This window comes from Monodon monoceros, unplaced genomic scaffold (genome assembly GCF_005190385.1).
Source record: "Monodon monoceros isolate NGI ecotype Baffin Bay Population unplaced genomic scaffold, NGI_Narwhal_1 Super_Scaffold_18, whole genome shotgun sequence".
NCBI classification, from domain to species: Eukaryota; Metazoa; Chordata; class Mammalia; order Artiodactyla; family Monodontidae; genus Monodon; species Monodon monoceros.
Window position 1 is genome coordinate 34,993,576 of NW_021703774.1, and position 24,659 is coordinate 35,018,234.

At 47.4% G+C, this 24,659-nt stretch overlaps 1 protein-coding gene across 1 annotated transcript; it reads right to left on the reverse strand.

Moving 5' to 3' along the window:
• Positions 1–3,581: 3,581 nt before the first annotated feature.
• LOC114897831 lies at positions 3,582–18,105 on the reverse strand. Its single transcript, XM_029226901.1, has 4 exons — positions 18,052–18,105; positions 10,223–10,469; positions 8,915–9,175; positions 3,582–5,218 (listed from the first exon to the last, which is right to left on the reverse strand). The coding sequence occupies exons 1-4, from the start codon at positions 18,103–18,105 to the stop codon at positions 5,148–5,150; spliced, it is 633 nt and encodes a 210-aa protein (XP_029082734.1). The 3' UTR covers positions 3,582–5,147.
• Between the last annotated feature and the right edge of the window lie 6,554 nt (positions 18,106–24,659).

Consider the following 24,659-nt stretch of genomic DNA (forward strand, 5'->3'; position numbering starts at 1 on the left):
GACTCTTTCAAAACACTGTGACATGAACCAGACCTTCAAACTGCCACATTGCAAAATATGACCCATGATATTCTGAAACAATAAAATACACTCAATTGCATGGTTCTTACTAAAAAAGAATCATTCTTAATAATACGTTTCATTTAATTCCTCAGCAACATCAATCCACCTCTTATATGTGCCAGGCGCTGTTCCATGCTCTGGAAATAGAGCAGGGAACAGAGACAAAAACCCCTGGCCTCATGGAGCTCACATTCCAGTGGGGAGAGAGAGAAAATCTATAAAGTAACAGAAGTGCACAGTTATGTTAAACGGTGATGGTGCTATGGAGAAAAAAACATTGCAGGGAAGAGACGCAGGAAATGCTAGCAAGCGTGTGTGGGTAGGCAGGACACTGAGAAGGTAGTATCTGAGCACAGACCCAAAGGAAGCGAGAGTCAGCTACGGGTCTCCCTGGGGGAAAGTATTCCAAACAGAGGGAACAGGAGGTGTAAAGGCCCTAACACAGGAAATGCCTGGTTTATCTGGGGAACAGCAAGGAGGCCAGTGTGGCTGGAGCAGAGTGAAAGAAGGGAAGAGTAGTAGGAGGGAAGGACACAGAAGCCAAGTGGGGCCAGACTAGGTAGGCCTGCAATCCCAATAAGGCAGCCACTGGGCACATGAGGCTGCTGAGCACATGAAATGTAGCTGGTCCAAACTGCCACGTGCTATGGGTGTGACGTAGTACAAAAAGAACGAAATACACATCAAAAATGAAAACAGTTTTGACATACTGGGTTAGATTATTAAAATTAATTTCACCTACTTTCTTTTCCTTTTAAATTTAGCTACCAGAAATTGTTAAATTACACATGTGGTGGTCCTGTGTAATTCATTATATTTCTATTGGACAGTGTTCATAAGCTGCAGGGTCTTTGCAGACCACTCCAACCATGGCTTTCACTGAGTGCGGAAAGAAGCCACAGCAGGGTTTTGAGCGTGGCAGGCATGATGTGACTTATGTCTCGTGGGATCCTTCTGACTACTGTGAGGACCACAGCCTGTAAGGGGCAAAGGAGAAGCAGGCGAGAGATGATGGTGGCTTGGACCATGGTGATGGCAGTGGAAGCAGTTCTGACTGGTCATAGTCTACGTATATTTTGCAGGTAGAGTCAACAAGATTTTTTTGATGGACTGAATGAAGGACATAAAAGAGAGAAGTGAAGCATGACCATAGGCATTTTGGATGAGCAACGGGAAGGCTGGCATTCTCATAACCAAGATGGGAGACTGAAGGAAGAATATATTTGCATCGAAAAATCAGAAGTTCAGTTTTGGGCATGTTAAGTATGAAACGTCTATTAACATTCAAGTTGAAATGTTAAGTAGGCAGACAGACACATAGGACTGTACTTCAGGAGCTTGAGCTGGGCTTGAGAAAAGTAATTGGGGGTCAACAGCATGTAGATTTTTTTCTAACTTTCCATTATGGAAAATTTCAAACATAAACACAACTAGAGAGAACAGCAGAATAAACCCCCAGGTACCCACCAGCCAGCTTCAACCATTATCAACTCATGGTCAGTCTTGTTTATCTCGCGGGATTACTCTGAAGTGAATTCTAGACAACATCCATACAGGTGGTATGTAAAGTCATGAGTTGGGAAAGGATCACGAAGACAAAGAAGATAGACAGCAGGTGCCCCAGGCCTTCTAACATTCAGAAGTCAGGGAGACGAGATGCTGAGGAGGGATGGCCAATGAGACAGGTGGAAAACCAGAAATTTATATCCTGGAAGTCAAGTGAAGAAAGAGCTTCAAGAAAAAGGGTATGACCAGCTGTGCCAATATCGCTGAAGCTACTTCGATGAAGACCAGGGAGGGGCCACTAGACTTAGTAATATGGAGGTCACCGCTGGCCTTGGCAAGAGCGCTGCTGTCCAGAGTGGCTGGGACTAGCCTGACTGGAGGGGTCTGACAGAGGAAGTGAAGGGAGCAAGGACTGGAAACTCTTTGGGGCAGAGAAACGGGCAGCAGCTAGAAGAGGTGAGGTCAAAGAAGGCCTTTTTTAAGATGAGAAAAACAGCAGCATATGGAAATGATCCAGGAGAGAGGGGAGAAATGGTGATGCAAGAAGGAGAGGGAGGTGCTGGAGCGACGTCCTGAATACGTCTCAGGGTGAAATTTAGTGCAAACAAGAGGGGCTCCCACAGGACCATAAGTAGTGCAGACAGAAATACAATATATCCAGCCATTTTTAACTTTTTGTGTTTTGTAATGCATATAATGTATTAGCACGGCGATGCTGTATACATACACGCGCGCACACAAACACGCAAGGAAACTTGTTCGAAAGTTTTAACCAACACCGGTGCATAATCAAAATAATTAAAGATTACGTAATTAGAAGAAAATAAAAACATAACACCAAACTCTAAACTATGTAGCCTTCAGTAACAGGACATGTATATCATGGCATATTCATATATTCTGTATTATTATCTTAACTATAGAATAAAACACCTAGGAAAGGTGAAAGAATACTAGTCTTTGTATCTGGGAATATACTCATTTTTATTAACTAAGATTTTCTGTTAGAAGGCTCAGGCACTATAATCCAGGAACTGCAATATAGCTGCATTTGAACTGGAAAAACACAAGAAGAGTCACAGACCACTCTCAAAATCAAAAGTCACAGTGTCCAAATAAGTCTGATTATTTATTCACAGAGAAATGCAAATCAGTGAAATGCCTTATTAACAAGACAGGCCTGAATTGTACCATTAGATTCTGCTACTGAGGCGGTAGTCACCCAATACCGTACTGCTTGGCAAAAATACAGCAGGTCGAGAAAGCAGGCCTAATTAGGCAGGCAGCCTGATCATTATGGGCAAAAGCCCCAAAGCAACCGGAAGTCCACAAAGACACAGAAACATCCGACCTGCTCAAAGAACATGCCAGCACCATGGCATGCGCTGAGCTCTTTAACAGTTCTGAGCACCTTCCAGATGTTTTTACTCAACCCCTCTACAGTCTGCCAGTTAAGCAAGCTCTCCACGTGAACTCGCCTAGTTATAAAGGCTCAAGCCCAAGAGTGTCACATGGACACACGCAAAGTCACTTGGTGACACTGCTAGAATCCATGGGCACGGCTATGAAACAGGGACATGCCACAGAAACCACACCTGGCTTCGCCCTCAGTACTGGGGACACCACTTATCAACCACATGAAAGGACAGCATGAGAACATGAACACCGAGCCCTAGGACGTGGCAAACGTGTCAGCACAGCAGTGATGGTCATGGTCACCCGACTTGGCTGGGATGAACATGGGGTGGGGGACAACAAGCAGACCCACAACAGCTCTCACGTGGTCAGACTGTAAGCTCCTTGAGGGCAGGGCCCAGCCTGTCTTTTCACAGAAGTATGCCCAGTGCCTGGTACAGTGCCTGACACATGGGAGGCTCCCGAGAAGTATTTATTGAAGGAAGGTAAAAACGACTAGTTACGTTAAACCACAAAGATGAGGAATAATGAAGAATGCTCAAAAATCACCAAATGGTTCAACAAAACTCAGGAAAGCTTTTGATGGCAGCTGAGTGGAGACAGAGCAGCGGCAGCTAAGTAAATCTAAAAGGTAGAATTGCAAAGCATCATTCTTTTCAGGATGAGCATAATCTTTATTAACAGAGACGTTGAGATCAATCATGAACTAAATGAAACATGGGGATCTTGTTTGGAGGTTGATTCAAACAAAACCAACTATTTAAAAAAAAAAATGGCAACAAGCAAGGGAAACGTAACTGAATGGATGATTGGTGACATTAAGAATAACGGTGCTTTTGCAGGGGGTGATACTACTACTGGGATTATGTTTTTTAAAATGTATTATGTTTTTAGCAATTCATCATGAAGTATTTAGGGATGAAATATGATGTATTGGATCTGCTGTAAAATAATCCAAGAAGGGAGTAAGGAATAAGGTCGATGAATGTACAAATGAAACAAAAGGGGCCATGTGTTGATTACAAGATAAAACTGAGTGACGGGAACACTGAAGTTTCTTCTGCTCTCTCTACCGTCACAGATATGTGAAAATTTCCATAGTAAGAATTTTAGAAAGGAGAATAACCATAATCTCAAACTCCACTTAATTTCCTTGTGTCTGCCCCAGTGCGGGGAAATGTGGTATTCTGGGTCATACCTGGACATGGTCATTTCGGAGGAGACCTGCAGGGCAGAGCTGACAGTCACTGCCATCATCTTCACCTGGGACTCACCTGCTTCAGCTCTGCTTCCACCCTGGGCCTGAGACGCCTCCAGGCTTCCTCTCATGCTGGTTTCTGCTCTCCCGACTCAATCTTACCTTCCCTGCCACTGGCTGGCTTCTTTCTTCCCCAGCCCCTGGCTTTATCCAGTGATGTGGGGCTGGTTACCCACCTCCTTGTACCAGGTCATTCTCCTTTCTCATTGTCCTAAGGCCACCGGTGTCTCTCATTCCCACACGGTCAACCGTTCTACATCCTTTCTCCTTAACAGCACTCGCATAACCAGTCCGTCCAGGTATGTCCATCCTTTGCCCAGATTTGTCACACACGCTGCCGTGAGCTCCTCTCTTGCTCCACTTACCTCCTCAGATCCCTCCTGCACATTTCCAGGACACACACCAAACAGGGATGCGTCAGCCAGTTAAACATGTGTGTGCCTGCCATGTGCCGAGCACAGGACCCCACACGGGGCCACAGCGGTGAACACGACACACACAGCCGTGCTCACCTGAAGCTTATGATCTAGCACAGGTTCTACTAAAATTGGTTCAACTGCCCATACACCTTCCAGACCACACTGTGAATCCTTTATTTACCTCTGTATCCTCCAAGCTTCACACAATGCCCAACCCAGAAGAGATCCGCAATAAATCTGTAGTAAATGAATGTTTCTCCAAGTCAGTACACTTGTCTAAACATTCGTGTAAACCCGTGCAGTCTGGGGTCACCCTAAACTGAAAGGTATTTAGAAAGGATTTCTGATGAAGACCTTTTTACTTTTTTCTTTGATGAGGACAGTCACAGGCCCGGCCTCTGGGGAGAATGTGTGTAGGGGAGGTGAGAAGTAAGGCCCCTAGAGCCAGGCTTACCATTACCAGCTAAAAGCAGCTCTGGGTGTGCTTAGCTTCTGTCTCCTTTGCTATTCGGGGTCGTCTGCTCCCTCCTCTCGCTGCCAGCCTCCTCCCTTCCAGCTGCAATGGGAATAAACCTCAGTTACCAACCCCCTGCCCCCCTCCTGCATGGCTCTGAGCACGCGGTTTCCTCTTGCTACTTCCTACCTCAGCCCTGAGCAGAAGTGACCCAACTGCTCTTCTGCTACTGTTTTATAAAAGTGAGAGCTTGAAATTCATCCTGTTCCTACCCAGGAGTTTCACCGAGACTCCAGCATGAGGCCCGAGTCAAAAAAGGTGGAGACCAGGACACAAGGGGACTCTGTAAGGTTGGCTGCAAGAATCCTGAGTACTGATTCCAGCCTCAAGCCAACACAGACACACACCCCACAAACCCCAGGCTGCGGGGCCTTATTCCGACAGTGGATGAGTGCCAAGTTCAGGCAGACAAACCAGGCTGGGTTGCAGGCTCTCTCTGCAGATGCATCTCCAGGGCCTTGGAACTAAAGGGCATAGTGAGGCCAGAGGTGACAAGGCAAAGGTATCAAGGGAAATATGCTGCAGGACTTGGCAGAACCAATGAACCTCTCCTTCTCCTCACCAGACACTGGGTTTGGGTTGGTCCATTCTCCTCTGCATAGGCCTGGGAAATGAGAGGGAGGGTGGCTTGTCACACCAAGGCCACAAGCCTTCCCTGATGAGGAATGTAGGTCTCCGGGCTCAAAGAAGTATACGTGTGAGGGACTGCGGGGACAGGCACCCTCCAGGCTTCAGGAAAACAGATGAAAATGAAAGGGGTTTCCCAGATCCAGGATCACTATCTTTGGGCTGACTCTAAGAATCTACCATCTCAATTGCCACATCATCCTGTCATAGGATCACAAAGGAAGGCCCAAGGCAGAATCTTCAAGAACCCTAGGAATCTGGCCATAGTAAGCATCCCCAGTGGTGATCCAAGCACTTTTCTGGTGGTCTAGGACAGAGATTAGCAATTTTTTTTCCTGAAGGGCAAGACAGTAAAGACTTTAGCCTTGTAGTCATACAGTCTCTGTTGCAACTACCCAACTATATCAATGTAGCATGAAAGCAGCCATAGATGTAAACAGTGAGCAAGTCTGTGTTCCAATAAAACTTTATTTACAAAAGCAGGCATCAGCCCATGGGCTGTAGTTTTCCAACTCCTGGTCACTGGGAAAACCAGCTCTTCTAGCACTCCCAAGCTCCCAAAAGGAACAGGGGCCACCCTCTACTTGGAGGGCTCCCGCCCACTCTGGAGACAGGGGCCTGCTCTAGGAACCAGGCCTCCATTCTCCCTACTCCCTCCCACAAGACTCCAAAGAAATCTGGGCTGCTGGTTTCAAAAGCCCCACCTGCATCGGAAACCTGAGCAAAAGTGGAAAAAACTTTGGAAATCTGAAGGCTTTAGATCTGGAAGAAACTAGACCCTTAGACTAGACGCTAAGGCCTGGAAAAGGAAGTGACTTGTCCAAGATCAGGTAGTTGGCAAAGGCCTCCTGACTCTGTCCAGGGCTCTTACTCCTCTAGAGTGATGACTGGAAAGGAACCAGAACAAACAGCCTTGCTGGCGGAGGCTAAGGACCTATGGCACATCTCTTTAGCACATCCCAGGGCCTCTCAGTAACTTATAAGTGAATGGTATAGCAAAGGTCAAGGAGAGAGCTTGGAGAGGTAAATGTATATATCTATCTTTCCAGGACATATCCTCCTGGACATAGCCACTAGCGAGAAGAAAACTTAAACAGAAACCTGAACTTCAGAATGGGGTGTGGTTTGGTAGAGGACGTGGGCGCTCATCAGCAGAAACTGGTCCAGCAGTCTGGGCGGGCCCTGGGGTAATAAACAAGTACAAGGCATACAGCCTCACCCAACTCTAGGCCGATGCCCCAGGCCCTGGGATCTCTCTCTACACTACCTTCTCAACAACCTCATACCTTCAAGGCTTCATAATACAATTTCCTCCAAACCTCTTCCCAGAACTGACTTCCATCGCAAATTTTATTTGCCTGAGCATAAACATTTCCATCAAGACACTCTGCCACTGTCTTGGGCAATATGTCTAAAAGCAAATCAAACATGACTACCCCAAATAAGTATGAACCCTGATTCTTCTATTTCTGTCAGTCATTAAGGCTCAAAACGTCAGCGCCTTCTCTTCGCCATGTTCTGTCCCCAAGCCAAAGGGGCTCTCTGAACTACTTCTTCCTCTGCATTCTCCATTCTCACACGCTCCACCCTAATCCATCACCTCCAGTCTGGAATATTGCCAATCTCCTGCCTGGAGTCCCAGATTCTGGGCTTGTAACAATGCCAGCTGATCTTCCCCCATATACCCATCCTCCTCTCATCTACCATGATCTCTTCAAGGTCAAAGCCCAGTCCTACTTACTTGTGTCTTCCCAGCTCCCAGAACCTTACCTAACATGGTAGGCACCCAAAAAGTGCTGAATGAATGAGTTCTAACTTTCCTCAGGACCCACGACCACACCAGAAACCTCAGGGCCTTCCTATTTCCTACCACCACTGCAAGCCCAGACTGCCAGGTTCTGCAGGCCTTCCATCATCTCACCCACCCTTCCCACCCCAGGTCTTACCATCCCAGGAACAAGCCTCCACCCAGCTAATCAATGCCTGACCCTCCTCGTGTGCCAGTCATTCCTGTATCCACAGCTCTGCCCACGCTCTGCTCACCCTGCCCTGCAATGACGTCCATGCCCTTCCCCCTCCATCCAGTCCAACTCCTACGCAACTGCCAATTACTGAGCTCTGGGGGAGACAGGGGATGCAGGAAGGCGGAAGATGACAAAAAATGGGGAAGGGGGGTGCCTGATATGAACACGCTGGGGTCTCTGATCCCTAGAGCCATCACCCTCCCAATAGGTTGCAGACAATTAGAGAAGGAAGAGGCGGGAGGAGGAGCCAGATTTTTCCACTGAACGAAAGGCATGATTTTCATCACTGCTTCTGTTGCCCTGGCAACCAGGGACAGCCCAGTGGAGAGTACAGTAAAAGAACACCATGTTTATCTTTGCTGTCTGATCCACTTCCCTGTACACCCTTCCCTGACCATCCTCTAGCCCTTAGGCCTGCTCCAAATCTCTTAGAATGCCACCGCCATCCCATCCTTCCAGCCACTCTTGCCCAAAACCTCAAAGGCAGAGTTAATTTCTCACTCTCTTTATCCAACCGAATGTACCATGTATTCTTCCACTGCAACATTCTGGGGGTCATCTCACCACACCCATTTGCCGCGCCAGGGGACCTCAAGAACAAAAAACTGGCCTCAGAGCACAAGAATGGCATCCACTCCACCAGAAGGTGCACTGGGCAAGAACATGAGGAAGGCTGCATAGCCAACCCCTCTTTCTCAGCCCCAGACAGCTGGGGTAGAGTGGGCCCCTGCTCTCCCATTTCCCCCTCCTGCAGTCGTTATCAGGAGAAGGAGCCAGGTTGAAGCTGAGGGCGTAGAAGCGTCCACAGATCCTGACTTCCGCACGGACACAGCGTCTGTGTGACCTGAGAGTGGAGACACAGCACTCGCCCTGGGAGATTATATAAGCGTTATATAACATGGTGGCACCAATGAGCACATAGACACAGTTGTTGAGTGCCAGGGACAGGCCGAGAGAACCAAACCCAAGGGGCCGGAGGTACAGCCCTCTCGCCACCGATGCCAAAGCAACGCCAGCCAGGCCCTGGCTGCCCCAGCCCTGTCTCTACCTGCTCTTTCCACCCCAGAGGACACAGAGGGAGACTTGCCTGGCTCTGCATTCTTCTTCCCACGCTGGGCAGCAGGGAGGGGCCACAGCACCATCACCACCCTGGCCCAAGGCAGCCTCTGTCCAGCTGCCCTTCTCACAGGGGAGCAGCAAGGGGGCCAAGGGCAGGGGAGGGGTGTGGGCCAGCAGCCCCCTGCTCTCTGTCCTTGCACCAGAATGTGTTTGTTTGGGGAACCAGTGCTGCAGCGGCTCCAGGATTGGCTGGGCCAGCCTTGCCTCTGCTCTGTCATTTGCCGTTCCTCTAAAAAACAAAACAAACAGAAAGGGAAAGAAAAAAAAAAATTAAGCACATTTGGCAAATGCCGAATCCCACATTTTGGTATATGGCTACAAACAAAGCTGGAAGGAGGGGGTCCTAAGGGCATCACCCTCTTTCCCTACCGCTCCCACCTCCCACCGTATCCTGTCCAACCCAGCACCTATGAACTTAGTCTGCAGGCCTGGAGACTCCCTTTCACCTCCGGACACCGCCCCTCCACCCCCAAGACCTTTTCCCAGCCCCTATCTCTGCAACTGTCTCTGCTGCTGAAGCTTCTGCAATTCGACGGCAGCCCCCACCCCCAACCTCTGCAGAGCGCTCAATGCAAGCGGCTCCCAGATATGCACGAGAGAGCCAGGCGGCAGGCCTGGGGCAGTTCAACAAACTCCCCCACCCGCACCTCCACACCCACTTTATTAATTTGGGGGGGGGGGACTGAACAGAGACATTGCCCAGTGGCATCTCCGGCTGCGCCTGCCTCGCCCGAGCTAAGCCTCTGGCCTTCCCGCCTCCTCCTCCACGCGCACCTCCGCGCCCCCTGAAGAAGGGGGGAGAAAGAAATACGCATTAATATCACGAGTCTCCGCGCACCATCGCTCGCCCCCTCAACCACCTGTCTCTGCGCTCTCCTCCCCCACCGCCTTCCTCAACTCTGGGCACCCCCTCTGCAGCAGAGGGGCACCACGCCCACTGCAGAGCTGTGAAACGGAAGGTGAGGAGCGGGCAGGGGCTCCTGGGCCGGGCCCAGGGGGCTGCTAATCCACCTCCCCCGCCCTGCTGGCCCCGGCCCCAGAGCCCAGGGACCGGCCCGGGCTGCTCCCGGCCCGGATCCGCTCCCACCCACGCGGCGAGGGCAGCTGCGCGGGAAGGCCGCGCCGCAGCGGGGGTGGGGGACGACCCGAGCCCGGCGGGCCCGGGGCATCGTCCCCAGGGGGCCCACCCCTGCCCGGGGCTCTCGGAGACTTCCCGCAGGCCCGGCCGCGGCGCCCCCCACCACACACACACACCCGCCCGGGGCCCCGCTCTTACCTCCGGCGTCCGCATCCCTCCCAGGGGACCGCACAACCTCCTCGGCGCCCCCTGAGCGCCCCGCGGGAGGCGCGAGATGCGCAGCCGCTGCGGACTCCGGCTCTGCCGTGGCCGCTTCCCGGGTGTGTGAGCTCAGCCCGCCCGCGCGCCCGCGCTTCCCACGCTCGGCGCCCGGCGCCGCGCCACCCAGCGGCCGCGGCCGGCACCGCACGCTGACGTCCGGGAAGATCTGCCGCAGCACCGCCGACTGGTTTTGGAAATTCCCAGAATTTGACCGTGGGTTTGCAGTGGGGCGGAGGACCCCGCAGGCCGTTCTGACCTCCGGCCTTAGGGCGGAAAGGCTCCCACCCACCCCATCTCTGAGGGAGATTCCAGAGTCTTTGCATAAGTCCCTGAGTTTCCCCTCTGCTTCTCTGACCTTGCCTCCCTTATTTCTCCCAGGGCAGTGGAGACTGGTGAGGGTGGTGACTACTCATAAAATGGAGGTGGTGGGATCAAGGGTGGGCAAAGGGAGGGAAGCCCTGTGAGCTAGCTAGCATTTCAAGGTCTCCTTGGGCCTGTCTAGAGACCCGAGGTGTGTGCACCGGACAGTTCTTGAAAGAAATAAAAAAATAAAAAAAATAAAATAAACGACAGATGCCTCAACCCACCTGTAAATTCTAATTCGGGAGATTTGGAGTACTGTTTTTTAACATTTTCTCTGCCCTAGATCCTTCAGAGAATTGAAAGAGAGCTGGGCCCCTCTCCAGAAAAGTGCACATTCATGCATAAACATAATTTTGCACGGTCAGGGAATTCTCAGACTTCTCAAAGCTCCATGGACCCCAGCTTAAGGAATCCCTCTCTGCCGTACCCAAGATAGCAAGAGATGGAGCTGGTGATTCCCTGTGCCCGCTGCCATCTTTGCTCATGCTGTTTCTTCCTTCAGGAATACCTACTCCTACCACAGTCCCACATTTATGCCTATAGAAGTTCCACATCTCCTTTAAGACCAGCTTGAATACCACTTCCTCCCTGGTTTTCCCATTCAGAAGTGACCTTGGTCTTCTGGGAGCATGTTCTTTATGCCATTTATGGCTATTAACACTATTCATGTGGACCTGTAGTTATTTTTGTGGTTGGTTGTCCTATCGCTGCTTCTAGATTATAAACTCTTTTAAGAAGAGTTTCCGCTCTGCAACTACGAAGCTGAGGTGGCTTACATGGTATGCCCTTGACAAATAGCTCTTAAATAATCAAAGGGAAGCTGGGATGAGGGAACAGGAGGCCCACTGGAGACCCAGGAAGATGAATGCCCTTGCTCCAGAGGAACCAGATGCCCCTCATACTAGATGTTTCACCATCAACATACATCCGCACCTTGGCACCTGGCAAGCAGAATTCTCAAGTTGGCAGGATCTTTTCATCCATTTCTTCTCCTCTGGGCAAGGCAAACATAATTTAGAGGTCCCTAGGTGAAATTGGGTTACAAGCTCATACAGGATACCCCTGACAAATAGCAGACATTCTACCCCAAGTGTCCCCTTGTTGAATAAGGGACATCACCACCCACCAGTTGCACATGCCAGAAACAAGCTAGCGTCATCCTTGACTCCTCCCCCCTCCCTTCCTTTCCTCCACACACATTCCCCATCCATCATCATGTCCTAAATTTATTTCAGAGATTGCCCTTCTCTCCATCCCCATGGCCCCATCCCAAGCTCAGAACACCATTATTTCTTGCTTGAATTTCTGCATCTGTCTCCATCCTAGCTGGCCTACCTGCCTCCAGTCTCACCAGGCTCTGATCCAGTCTCCACATCCCAGCCAGAAGGATCTTCCAAAAATATCAACCACTTCTCTGCTGAAAATGTGTAGGCAGCTCTGCTTTTACTAAGAATGAGGTCCCAACTCCTTCACCCAGCTCTCTCAGCCTCCAAGCTCTGGCCCTCAGCTAACCCTCTGGCCTCCTCTCTTGCCCCTTCCCTCTCACCCTTTGTGCTTCACTTGTACCAAACAACAAGCTCTTTCCCACTATGAGGTGAGAACCCCCTTCCCTGATTTGTGAGGCTATGCCCTACTCATTCTTCTGGTTTCCCTTCTGTCTCTGTCTCCACGTATGTCACCTTGCCCTTCCCCAGCTGTAACATTCATCGCAGAGATTGTTCCTCACTTAGATGATGTCCACTTACCCCGCCACAATAGGAGCGCTGCAGTAGTATCCTCAATGCCGGGCACGATACCTGATAGGAACACAAATGTTTACTGCTTACGAGAGGAATGAAAGCTTTGAACATGACACACACAGGGACTCTGGGACAGATACTGTGGTGCTGCAGGATCTGAAAGTCAGATGTGCTGGGGCCAGGCCCACTGCTTTTGAATAATAGCACCACTCACTGTTCTCTAGTGAATTCCAATCTTTCTGGGTCTTCGATTTCCTCGACTGAAAAATGGGAATAATAATACTCAGGGTGCTCTGAGGGTTGCCAGAGGTATATGTGGAAGCACTTTGTAATTTTGAAGTTCTCTCTATATAATAATAGTATTGTATTAACTTCGCTTAATCCCCACAGTAACATTTTGAGGAAGGTGGCTGACATTTCCCATCTTGCATATGAGGAAACTGAAGGTGGACAATGGAAGTAATTTGCCTAAGGTCACCTAGCTAGTTACCGGGGAACAGAAGCTTGTCACTGGGTTCCAAGCCCAGGCTCTCTCCATCACATTACCACTGCCCCTCCATTCCATCCCCAAGTGGGAATGTTTGTACATGTTGACATACAGAGGCTCATGCAGCTAACAAATGTCACCACTTACTATTTCTAAAGGGTTTTTTTTTTGGGGGGGGGGGCTAGCGGGGGGGTTGGAATGTGATGGGTTGTTGGTAGAAAGTAGATTATATAACAACAGGTGTCCAGCAGGGGAATTGGGTTCACGAGCAGTTGACCTTGGAGCTGACCCTATACTCCCCATCTCTGCCCCTTCTCTCACCCTAGAAGGGTGGCCTCAACAGACACTTCCCTTTTACCACATAGTCAGACCCCTGCAGGCCCCATAGTTCCCAGAAGCTGGAGATCTTCTCTTGCCTCCATATTTCCAATTCTGTCTGTCAGCATATATTTACTGAGCTCATTTAAATGTTTTGTCACTACCTGTGGAGTCCTAGACAAATGATTTACCCTCTCTGAGCCACGGTTTCCCTATTTTGTAAAATGGGATTGCTAGTGGTCTGTCACACGGCTGTTGTGAGGGTTGTATTAACAAGGTAACCTAACCGCTGCTGGTGGTCTGATGCTGGTGAAGACTCTGTGTCTGCTCGTCTTCATTCGAGTGCACCAAAGTGTGTATTTGGTAACCAGGGTGGGGAGGACAGAGGCCAGCGGAGGGGCTGGAAAAGAGAGGAAAGCAGTATGAAGGCCACAGTCCTCCCAGGAGCACGGAGAGAGCTGTGGGGCTCGGAGTCTATTTGAACTGCTCAAGAATGACTTGTGAGTTTCATGGCCCTATGAATTTGCATGACACAGTCAGCCACAGCGATGAGAGGCTTTCCCCAGCTCTTGGTGGGCAGGAGGCATGGACCACTGAGAGCCAGAACAGAAGGAGAAGAGCAGAGCAGCCATTCTTTGGTGACCACAGCTGTGAAGGCTCGTGTGAGGCTCCTTTTGTGGGAATTCCCAGAAATAACTCGAGCGCACTCTAAGAATGTCGACGAAATCACCAAACACGATGTTACAGACATAAAGAATGGAGGTGGTGCCTGGCACATAGTAGGGACTCCATGTGTGTTAGTTCCCTAAGAAGTACACACGTCAGCATCAGGGCTTAGTCCCCGTGCTCCAGTCTTCTGATAACGCAGCGTTTGCACTGAGCATGTTTGTTTCTCACTGTATCCAGTGCCCCAGGGAACACGCAGTGCATCTGCCCTTCACAGATCCGTGTGTGTGGTTATGGGGGTCTTTCTCTTTAAAGATTAAATCATTTTTTTCCCCTTTCTGTTCAACAAAGACAACAGCCTTTTGGTTTTTGATAAACGTTCCCTTCCTACTAGCAGGTAGATTTGCCCCGGGCACTAAGCGTTGTGCTTTTAAAACACACACATGCCCAGCTGTCTGAATCTGCTATGCACTTCAGTCTTTCTTCTCTTATCTCCTGCCCCCCAGGGGCTTGAGTTTTCTCTGCCTTGCAGGCTGATAACATGTGGAAGGAGGAGAACAGTTTTAATTAACAGACTAATTAAGTGGTATAAGCCTTTAAATGCTGATTATAGGAAAGTCGTTCCCCACCCCCCCAAGTGATTGATTTATTTATTGCCCTTGTGCTGCATTATGGCAAAATAGTCAGCTTCTAATTATCTATCGGTTAGTTCAACAGGTCTTTTCCTTCTCTCCCTTTTCGTGTTTCCCCTTGCTAATGGTGGGCACAGGTAGAATGGGAGACCTCAAACCAGGTGATGAGCAGCTCTGAACAGAAGTAAGTGTTGGGATGCTAGTGCCACCCCCATCTTGACAGTGCAAGCTAGAATGGGAATGGGAGGTAGGAGGAAAAAGAAGGCAAGAAAATCCTAGCCATACTTGTAGGTTTACCTCCCCATGACCCCTCCCTCATGACCCCTCCCCCTCATAGGCCATAACTCACACACCTGTCAGTTGCATTCAAAAACAGTGCAGTATGGATTTTTTAGAGAATGTTCTGAAATCCGACTGCCTGGGTTCAAACCTTGGCTCTCCCACTGGCTAGCTATGTGGTCTAGGCAAGTCGCTTAACCTCACTGTGCCTCAGCCTCCTCGTTTATAAAGTGGGAAGATAATCGTTCCTCCCTAGGATTGTCACAAGGATTGAATGAAACAAGCCGGGTAGAGCACTTAGCCCACTACCTGGCACACGCTAAGCCCGCATACGTGAAATATGATCATCACTCCTACTGCCTGAAATTATTCAAATTACCTGCTACATAGAAGGAATGTGACAAATGTTTGTAGAATAAATGAATGACTATATCATAATTTTCAAATAGATTGTGAGTCCTTGAAGTTCAAAAGGGTGAAGAAAAGAGGAAATTGTCCATTAAATCGTAATAAGAAGCTACCTTTAGTTTAGAGTGCTGATCACAGGTTGGGCTCTGAGCTAATTGCTTTCTGTACATTCTGTCATTTAATCCTTATGTAGGGCTTCCCTGGTGGTGCAGTGGTTGAGAGTCCACCTGCCGATGCAGGGGACACGGGTTCTTGCCCCGGTCCGGGAAGATCATACGTGCCGCGGAGCGGCTGGGCCCGTGAACCATGGCCGCTGAGCCTGCGCGTCCGGAGCCTGTGCTCCGCAACGGGAGAGGCCACAGCAGTGAGAGGCCCGCGTACCGCGGAAAAAAAAAGAAAAAAAAAAATCCTTATGTAACCTGATTTTTACCAGCCTTCTTAGAACATGTTTTCCTTAAACAGCCCAAGTCCCCGTACCAAATTCTGTGGGATGTCCCTGTTCCCCCCAAGGATTCTTGGGGGATGGGCTGACATTTTCATGTTCCCTTTTTCTTATGAATTCCTGCTCCAGCTGAATTCAAGGTCATTTTCCTGCCTCGTGATAGTGCATCCTCTCGTCCTATTATTCTCACAGCAAGTTAAACTCTTTCCTTCCTTCTGTCCTTAAAGCTCCCAGAACACAGGGTCATTTTGTGTGGAAGACTTTTACTGCAGGTCAGAGGCACGATAGGACAGTTATAGCACCACTTAGAGCAAGCAATAGCTGGGAATCACCACAGTAAAGCCCCTCAACTGCCCCGCCCTCCCTGTTGCCCCGCCCTCCGTCCTGGCTGTTTTGCTACCCAGAACCCTGCCTGCAGCCATTTTTCCTTCCTGAGAGCATTCTCCTCCAGTTCTCTACCGTTCCCCACCTTCCCCTGAAAATATCAGCTTTCTATAACTTTATCACACGAAGAAATTTAGCTCTTTGTGAACAAATGTCTCCAATCTGGGCTATTCTCAATCTGGGGTCAAAGGAGGAGCTAAGGAGATGGGTGTGTATAGAGTTGCTCAGCTGGTTTTCTCAGCCGCAAAAGTTTATCCCAGTGTTCGCCCCAGCAAATGAGCCGAGCGCCTCTGAGGTGAATCCTGCCTCACTTAGAATGAAGAAATACGGCAGTAATATTTTTACATAAAAATTGTTTCTTCCTGTTAAACTTGTGGTCATGCTATGAGGTAGATATGATTAAACCCCCCCCCCTTTTTTTTTTTTTCCCCAGATAAGGAGCCTAGGAATGAAAGAGGTTAAAAAAAACAAACAAAAAAAAAACCCACTCAAAGTCACATACCTTGTATCAGGGCTGGACTCCCAGGTCAGGCCTATCTGATTCTAAAGCCAGGAGGTGGACCACGACACGGTGTGGTCACTTAATGTAGCTCAAGCAGGTCTGAAGTGGTTCTACTCCTAGGGCAAAGCTTTCTCAGGAAATCTTTCTGTGAGGGAGGCCGTGTGGGTCATGGGAAGGTGAATTGATTGACTGGAGGCCAAAGACATGAAAACAGATTTAGAGCTAGAAATAGCTACCTATCTATAGGTTCATGTATGAGACCCAGGAGGAGTTGTTGCTATTAATCACCGCTGAATGATTACTATGATTGCTTCAATTTGTTGATGCAGCAGCTGCTGAATTTTGCTGTGCTTTATTCAACCTTGGGTAGGGGCTCTCACTCCAGGAAGATAAAGAAGATTTTCTTCTGCTTGTGGAGTGCTGACTCCATATGTAAAACATCACGTTGGTAGCCCATTCTTGTCTGAGAAGTCTGGCCAGTAGCTGAGGCTCTTACAAAGAGTTCAATAAATAGCTTTGAAATGAATGCAAGAATGGCTCTTCACTAACTTTAATTTGTCAGTTCTCTTCCCAAGGCAGGAGGGGTGAGTCAGGCAGAACCAGAGGAAGGAGCATCCATCCCAGCTGGGCAGCGGGCTGGGACACCGAAATTGTAATGTTGCAAGAACATCGCTGGAAGTGGGGTGAGGTTACAAAATGGATTTATCGGAACTCTTCCCAGAAAGAGTAATGAATGTAGTTAGAATTCTCTAACAAGCCACTGCAGGCGGGGGCGTACAGATTTTACCACATAGCAGCAATGTGACCCTGGCTTTCTCATCCCCAAAGTGGGGATTTGGTGTTTATCACAAGGGATTTTCCCCCAATTAAGTGTGATAATGGAAAAATTCTAGCTTTTATCCTTACTTATTCTTCAGTCTATTATAATCTGGTTTCTACCCTCCCACACTCCACTGATTGCTTTCACCAAGGTTACCAATCACCCCTTTGTTGAAAATTCCATTTCTCTACCACTTGGTAGCATTTGACACTGTATAACAGACCTTCCTCCATGAACTATTCTCTCCCCTGGTTCCTTATGATGCCAGTCTCAAAGTTTTCATGTCTCCTTGACCACCCTTCTAAGTCTCCATTTGAGACATCTGTATCAGTTATCTGTTGCTACATAACAAATTACCTCTAAATTTAGCAGCGTAAAATAGCATTGATTATCTTACATAGCTTCTTAGGGTCAGGAATTTGGGAGCACTTTTGCTGAGTTGTTCTGGCTCAAGATTTCTCATGAGATTGCAGTCTCATTCATTCATTCTTTCATTCATGAAGATTCTCTCCCAAGCTCTTCCAAGCTCCCTCGCATGGCTATGGGCAGGAAGTTTCAGTTCTTCACGCATGGACCTCTGCGCAGGGTTGCCCGTGACATGGAGATGGCTCCCCCAGAGTGAGTGATCCAAGAAGAATAAGCACATGTGGCCAAGATCTCAGGCGTGCCATACCATCACTTGTCACACAGACCAATACTAGTCCAATGTCGGGGAGGACCACACACCAGTATGAAGCTGAGGAGGCAGCACTGGGGGCCATCCTGGAGGCTGTCTACCATGGTAGCCCTCTTGGCTGACCCTAAAAAGTCAGTGTTCCCCAGGGTTCTATCCTCACACCCCCCTCTTCTCAGTCTCCACACACACCCTTGACACCGTGGTGCTCTCCTTCAAGTACTATCTAGATTTTAAAGTCACCCAAGTCTGCATCTCTAGCCAAGTTCCCTCTCAGAAACTTCAGCTTGTGCACTTCCTATTGGATCCCAAAGGCACTGCTGAGCCTACAGATCCATACTGAACTCATCCTCGCCCCATGAGCCTGTTTCTCCTCCTGTGTTTCCATCTTGAGGATGACGACGTGGTCCACTCTGTTGCCAAAAGAGAAACAGAAAATCATTCTTCACTGCCCTTTTCCCTCTCTCTCATATCCAATTGCTGCATTCTTTGTTTTTCATTATCTTCCCCATCTATTGGCTTCGAAAAATGTCAACCCTCTAGAAAATTTAAGAGTAAAATGATCCCCTATTTACTAGATTACTTCATATAGGTTCACAATTGCTAATATTTCATGCCACATTTGCTTTCTCTCCCCTCCTCCTCTCTCCATAGATATATTTTTTTCATAATAATACAAAGATGCTATTTGCCCTATCACTCTTATTCTCTCACAGATGTACTGTGTGTGTGTGTGTGTGTGTGTGTGTGTGTAAAGTTTCCATGTAAATACGGTGGATTTGGAAGTAAGTTGCAGGGAAAAGAATCTGAAAAAGAGTGTATATATGTATATGTATAACTGAATCACTTTGCTGTACACCTGAAACTAACACACCTTTATAAATCAACTATATGCCAATAAAAATTAAAAATTAAACTAAAAAAAGAAAAGTGTAGATAATAAAAGAAAGTTGCAGATATTATGACACTTCATCCCTAAAGAGTTCTGCATGCATCTCCTAAGAATAAGGACATTCATTTCCCTACACAACCACGATGCCAATATTACACCTAAGATTACATCCTCCCATTCTGTCTCCAGTTTAGCCACTTTCCTTCAGGCCACATGTTTCCCTTATCTTCACTAGTACAGTCACCTCCTAACTAGTTCCTCCTTTGATCCATGCCCCATACTTCTGCCAAAGTGAGCTTTCTAAAATACAAATCTGATTGAGTCACTTCCCTTCTTCAGACTTGTCAATAGTTCCACATTACCTTCAAAATAAAGAATAGACCTCACATGGCATATAGAGTTTTCATCTAGATTCATCTAGATTCATTTAGAGCAGTACTGCCCAGTAGAAATATGAGTTACATAAGTAACTTTAAATTTACATTTTAAAAGTAGCCACATTTTAAAAAGTCAAAAAAAAGGTGAAATGAATTTTTAAAATGCATTTGATTTAATCCAATATATTCAAAATCTTATCATAGCAACATAAACCCAATATAAAAAGTTATTAATGAGATGTCTTACTTTAAGAGTTAAAGTGAAATGTATTCCTACAAAAATAACAAGATTATATTTAACAAAAAAAAACTATATTGTTCCAGTCTTAAAATATGAATTAATTAAAATTAAATAAAGTGGAAAGTTCTGTTCCTCATTCACACTGGCCACATCTCAAGTGCTCAGTAACCACATAGGCTAGTGGCTCCTGAAAGAGTGAATTCTAAAGCAGCAGTGTCGTCCAGGATCTCCTGGGGGTCCCCAAGACATTCCCGAGGGGTAACTAAGGTCAAAATTATTTTCATAATAATATTAAATGTTATTTGCCCTCTTTCACTTTCATTCTCCCACAAGTGTAGTACAGTGGAGTGTTCCAGAGGCCACAAGACATGTAATATGACAACAGATTGAATAAAGAAACATATGAGAGTATCAGCAGTTTTCTATTAAGCCAGATATTGAAGAAATTTACCAAAATGTGAAACAATGCCTCATTTCTCCCAATTTTTTTTTTTTTTTTTTTTTTTTTTTTTTCGGGTCCCGGCCCCTCACTGTTTTGGCCTCTCCCGTTGCGGAGCACAGGCTCCAGACGCGCAGGCTCAGCGGCCATAGCTCACGGGCGCAGCCGCTCCGTGGCATGTGGGATCTTCCCGGACCGGGGCACAAACCTGTGTCCCCTGCGTCGGCAGGCGGACTCTCAACCACTGCGCCACCAGGGAAGCCCCTAATTTTTTTTTTTTGGAAAATATAATTATTTTTCATTAAAATGGGTGACATACATTCACTTAAAGAGGTAATTCTTATTTTTAAATGAGTTAATGAATAATTTGAAATGGTCTCAGTTTTACTTTCTGATACAGTAATTATTGATAGATATAATTCTCAAAATCAAAAGCCTTTGAACTTTTGATTACACTTCTCGATGGTGTAAGAGGGCTTTGAGAACAACTGGTCTTGAGCAGGCCTAACTCTCCAGCCTCATGGCTAGTGATTTCCTCTCCTCCCTCATATTTCTTGCATGAATGTCCAGTTCCAGACAAGATGAAGCAGACACACTTCTCCCTATTCCTCTGGCTAAATACTTCTAAAAACACTGAACGTCATATATAAAATAAAAATCTGAAAGGTAAATAGAAGAAGGTTAGGGACCTCAGGACTCAAGGAGTGACATGTCATCAAGGTAGTATCAGCAGAGTCCTAGGGGGGATGCTGAACTTCCACTCTGGTCCAGCAATAATGAGGCACCCAGCACTCCACAAGTGTCAACAGTTGAATGGGGATCCTGGACTTTTACCCGCACCTGGTGGTAACCAGGAGGTACCCCCCCGCCCAGTGCAGTATGAAAGGGGCCCTGCTGAAACAGATCCAGAGTTTCATAACACAATACCCAAAGTGTCCAGGACACAATTTAAAATGACCCGTAATGCCAAGAACCAGGAAAATCTCAACTTGAATGAGGAAGAATAATTAGCAGATGCCAACACTGAGACGACAGAGATGTTGGAATTATCTGACAAGGATTTAAAAACAACCATTATAAACATGCTTCAATGAGCAATCACAATATGCTTAAAATAAAGGAACAAATAGCAAGTCTCAGTATAGAAATAAAGATACAAAGAAGAATCATATCCTTTGCTTGGGCCTTAAAAGAACCACTCACATTTCTGGAATGACCAGTCTCACTTTGTGCCTGGGCCAAGGCGCCTACCTCTCCCTGGAACATCCATATCTCCTCTTCTCCTTTTTAAATCCTGCTTGTCCCTCAGGGTCAGCTGAGATGTCACCTCCTCTGGGTAGCCTTGCATGACTTCCATGCCCTTCCTCCTCAAGGCTCCCTACACCACAGCACTCACACTCCACACTAATTATTCTGTCATCTGTCCCTCCACACCCACCAAGTGTAAAGGCTTGACAGAGGGACTGTGTCTTATCCCAGGCCTTGCATAGTACCTGGCTTAAAATAAGCACTCAAAAAAATTTTGTTGAATAAATGAATACATCAATGAATAAATGGAAACTCTGCAGTGGCCCTCTCTCTTCTAATGAATAAATCTAAACTCTGTGGTCTGGCATTAAACACTTTACACAAACAGTGATACATATCTTTCTGGTACCCGGCTTCCCTCCATATATCCTACTTTTCTGCCACACTGGAAAACACAGTGTTTTGAAAGTACTTTTTACATATCTGCATCCCTATCTCCACATACACATATGTATGTACTTCTGTCAGCCTCAAATATCCTCACCCATTTTTGCCATCAGATTCTTATCCATGTTTACAACCCCACTCAGATATCGCCTCTCCATGACCCAGCCCCTGATCCCCCCACTAGAAGGGGTCCTGCCCACCTCTGGATATTAGGCACCTCATTTAGTCTCTTCTTCTGTTCTCACTTTCTCCCTTGCATTCATTTTTGTTGGTTTGTTGGTTTGAATGCACTTGTAGTATTCTCTCCAAGATTTAAAAATCTGTGGGGTTGGGACTTCCCTGGCAATCCAGTGATTAAGACTTTCCTCTTCCACTGAGGTGTGGGTTTGATCCCTGGTGGGGAACTAGGATCTCGCGTGCGGCACAGCCAAAAAAAAAAAAAAAAAAAAATCTGTGGGTTCAAGTGAACTCATATTTTGTACATCTTTGCCTCTGCCACTGAGCCCCTGGCACAGTCCCCTGTTACTCTCTGAGTTTCCATTTCTTTTTCTGAGATCATGGTACCTACTTCATAGGGTTTAATTTAATTTTTGATACAGCATCTCAATTTTGGTACAGTCAGTACTCAGTAAGGGTTAGCCATTATGATGATAACGATGATGTTGATTTGAAGCAATAAATGATGGAGCAAGTCCTATTGGCTCTACCTTGAAAACATCTTTTGAATTCCACTTCATCTCCCCACTTCCACTATTATCGCCCTGCTCCCAGCCATGACCATTCCTCTTGATACCATCACTATAGTCTACTTGGTCTCCCTGCTTCCCCTCTCTTGCCTGTCTACCTCTATTCTCTACTTAGCAGCCAGCACAATCCCTTTAAAATATAAATCCGATCATGTTACCTCTCTGCTCAAAATCCTCCAATGGTTTTCCCCATCTGCTAATAAAGCCCAAACTCCTGAGGCCTCAAAGGCCTGATGCAATCTGGCCTGTCACCACTCTTCTCCTCACTCCCTCTGACACAGCCTCAGCCGTCTTCTCGTCCTCCTTCACCTAGAGCTTCTTGCACTTGCCAGAGTTTGCATCACAGGCACCTGCACTTGCCCTTCCCTCTGCATGGCCTGATCTCTCCCCCACTTCATTCTAATGAACTGTGTTTTCAATTCTTACCTCCTGGAGGGTAACAACCACATGTAGATATCAACCGTTACTTTCAATCTATTTTATACTTTCCATAGCTCTTAATACAACCTGAAAGCATATGGATAGATTTGCTTAGATAAATGTGTTTGTTTCTCCTGCACTGGAATTGTAAGGTCCCTGAGGATTTGTTCACTGCTCTGTCCCCAGACTCTAGAATGGTATCTGGCACATGGTAAGTGTTCAGAAGACTTGCTGAATGACTGAATGCTGGCTGTGGGCTTCTTGGGTGAGGGCTGTAGGAATTAGAAGCAGCATCCCGTTGCATTAAATTGCTCAACTGCTACTGGGTTTATGTGAAGAGGAAAGGCAGGATTGTTCCACTTAGAGGAGTTGATGGGGGAGGGGGTGGGGGCAGAACTTTCACAGACTGGAGCACAGTAGCAAACCCCATGGAAGTGGAATTTCCTAACCAAAAGACACTTGCTTGTTTGGTCTGTTTTCTGTAACTTTTGCTAAATACTTTATACATTTTTAATGCTAAAAAGCTGTGTAAAAAGCTGTGTCTCCTCTAGCATTCCTCACCCCGGTATGAATGTGTTTACTCCACATAGCATATCCTTCCATCCTCTGGCTGCCTAGGTCAGTAAATAAAATCGATGTACTATAATTTATAAGTAACACTGTTGAAACTCTGATCCCTATGGAGGCTGTAATCTGCCCTTCCCACCCTGTCCCCACTCTCAACCCACCCCCGTAGTAGCATTTGTGTGTATTCGTGCTGGAAAATTAAATGTTTCAAAGGTTTAAATTTTAAAGGTGTTTGCTATATATAACTGTTCTGCATTATTATAAAGCATTTTCAGCAAAAAAAAAAAAAAAAAGGGCCACTCCATCACCGACCTTTTTATCCAGGCTTAGGGGATCCTCCTCTTTATCCATTAAATGAAAATCTAGCAGAAGATACGTCTAGGTATGCTTTTCCATAATGAACTACGTAAGAGTCCAGGGTCAATTCTCCAGGGCTGACTTCAGGTACAGCAGAGTGAACTAAGGTCCCGGGACCTGCTTGGCTGCCCAGGCCGGGGAGTGCACCCATTGATGAAATGCTCCAGAGGTGAAGCCCCAGACCTATCCTGACACTGTCCTCTCCAGCTTCAGGACATCCAACTGGAGGAACCCTGAGGTCCCAGCAGAAGAGTGCGAAAAGCTTCGGATCAGGACACCTGAATTCTACATGATTTGGGCCAGCTACAGCCCCTCTCAGGGCCTTAGTTTGTCTTTAACTGTACCATAGGGAGTCTAGTTGAAAGTATCTTTCAAGTCTCCTCCAGCAGTGACCGTGTATATTTAAATGAGCTTCAGGTGTGGGGCTGCTTAAGGGCAGGGCAGTAGTGGAGAGAAACCCAACATGGAGGCAGTTGAACTAAAGCTGAGCGGTAGGACCCCAGCATGGCCAGCAGGTGGAGCCATTGCCACACTAGGATGCTCACACCAAAGGTAGGAAAGTTTGCTTTTCTAGAAAGCAATGAGTCCTTCAGGGCAAGCTGTCCAGCATGAAAAAGAACCAGTCGCCACCCAACCCTCCCCCCTAACACACACACACACACACACACACACACACCCACACACACACACACACACACCCACACACACACACACACACACACACCCCTTCCTCCCAGAGCCTACACAGTCTGACAAACTCGGGGCAATATACCCAGCCTCTGGGCCTGAGGCTGAAGGCGTTTCAAAGACCCAGCTGCCTTTTCTCCTCCTCCCTTGTTTCCTGGGAGTCTGTACCCTGTACCACCAGCCTGACCTGGCCAGACTCTCCTCCCATCCCTCTCACGGCCGGATGTGTGACCAGACAGA

What these genes read in the sequence shown, in the direction of transcription:
- LOC114897831 (XM_029226901.1), bottom strand. Translation starts at nt 18,105, where the DNA reads ATGGTAGACAGCCTCCAGGATGGCCCCCAGTGCTGCCTCCTCAGCTTC. An exon ending in GCCTCCTCAGCTTCATACTG is followed by an intron (nt 10,470 to 18,051) that starts GTGTGTGGTCCT and finishes TTCCAAAACCAG; the next exon opens with TCGGCGGTGCTGCGGCAGAT. An exon ending in GAAGAAGAATGCAGAGCCAG is followed by an intron (nt 5,219 to 8,914) that starts GCAAGTCTCCCT and finishes TTCCCATTGCAG; the next exon opens with CTGGAAGGGAGGAGGCTGGC.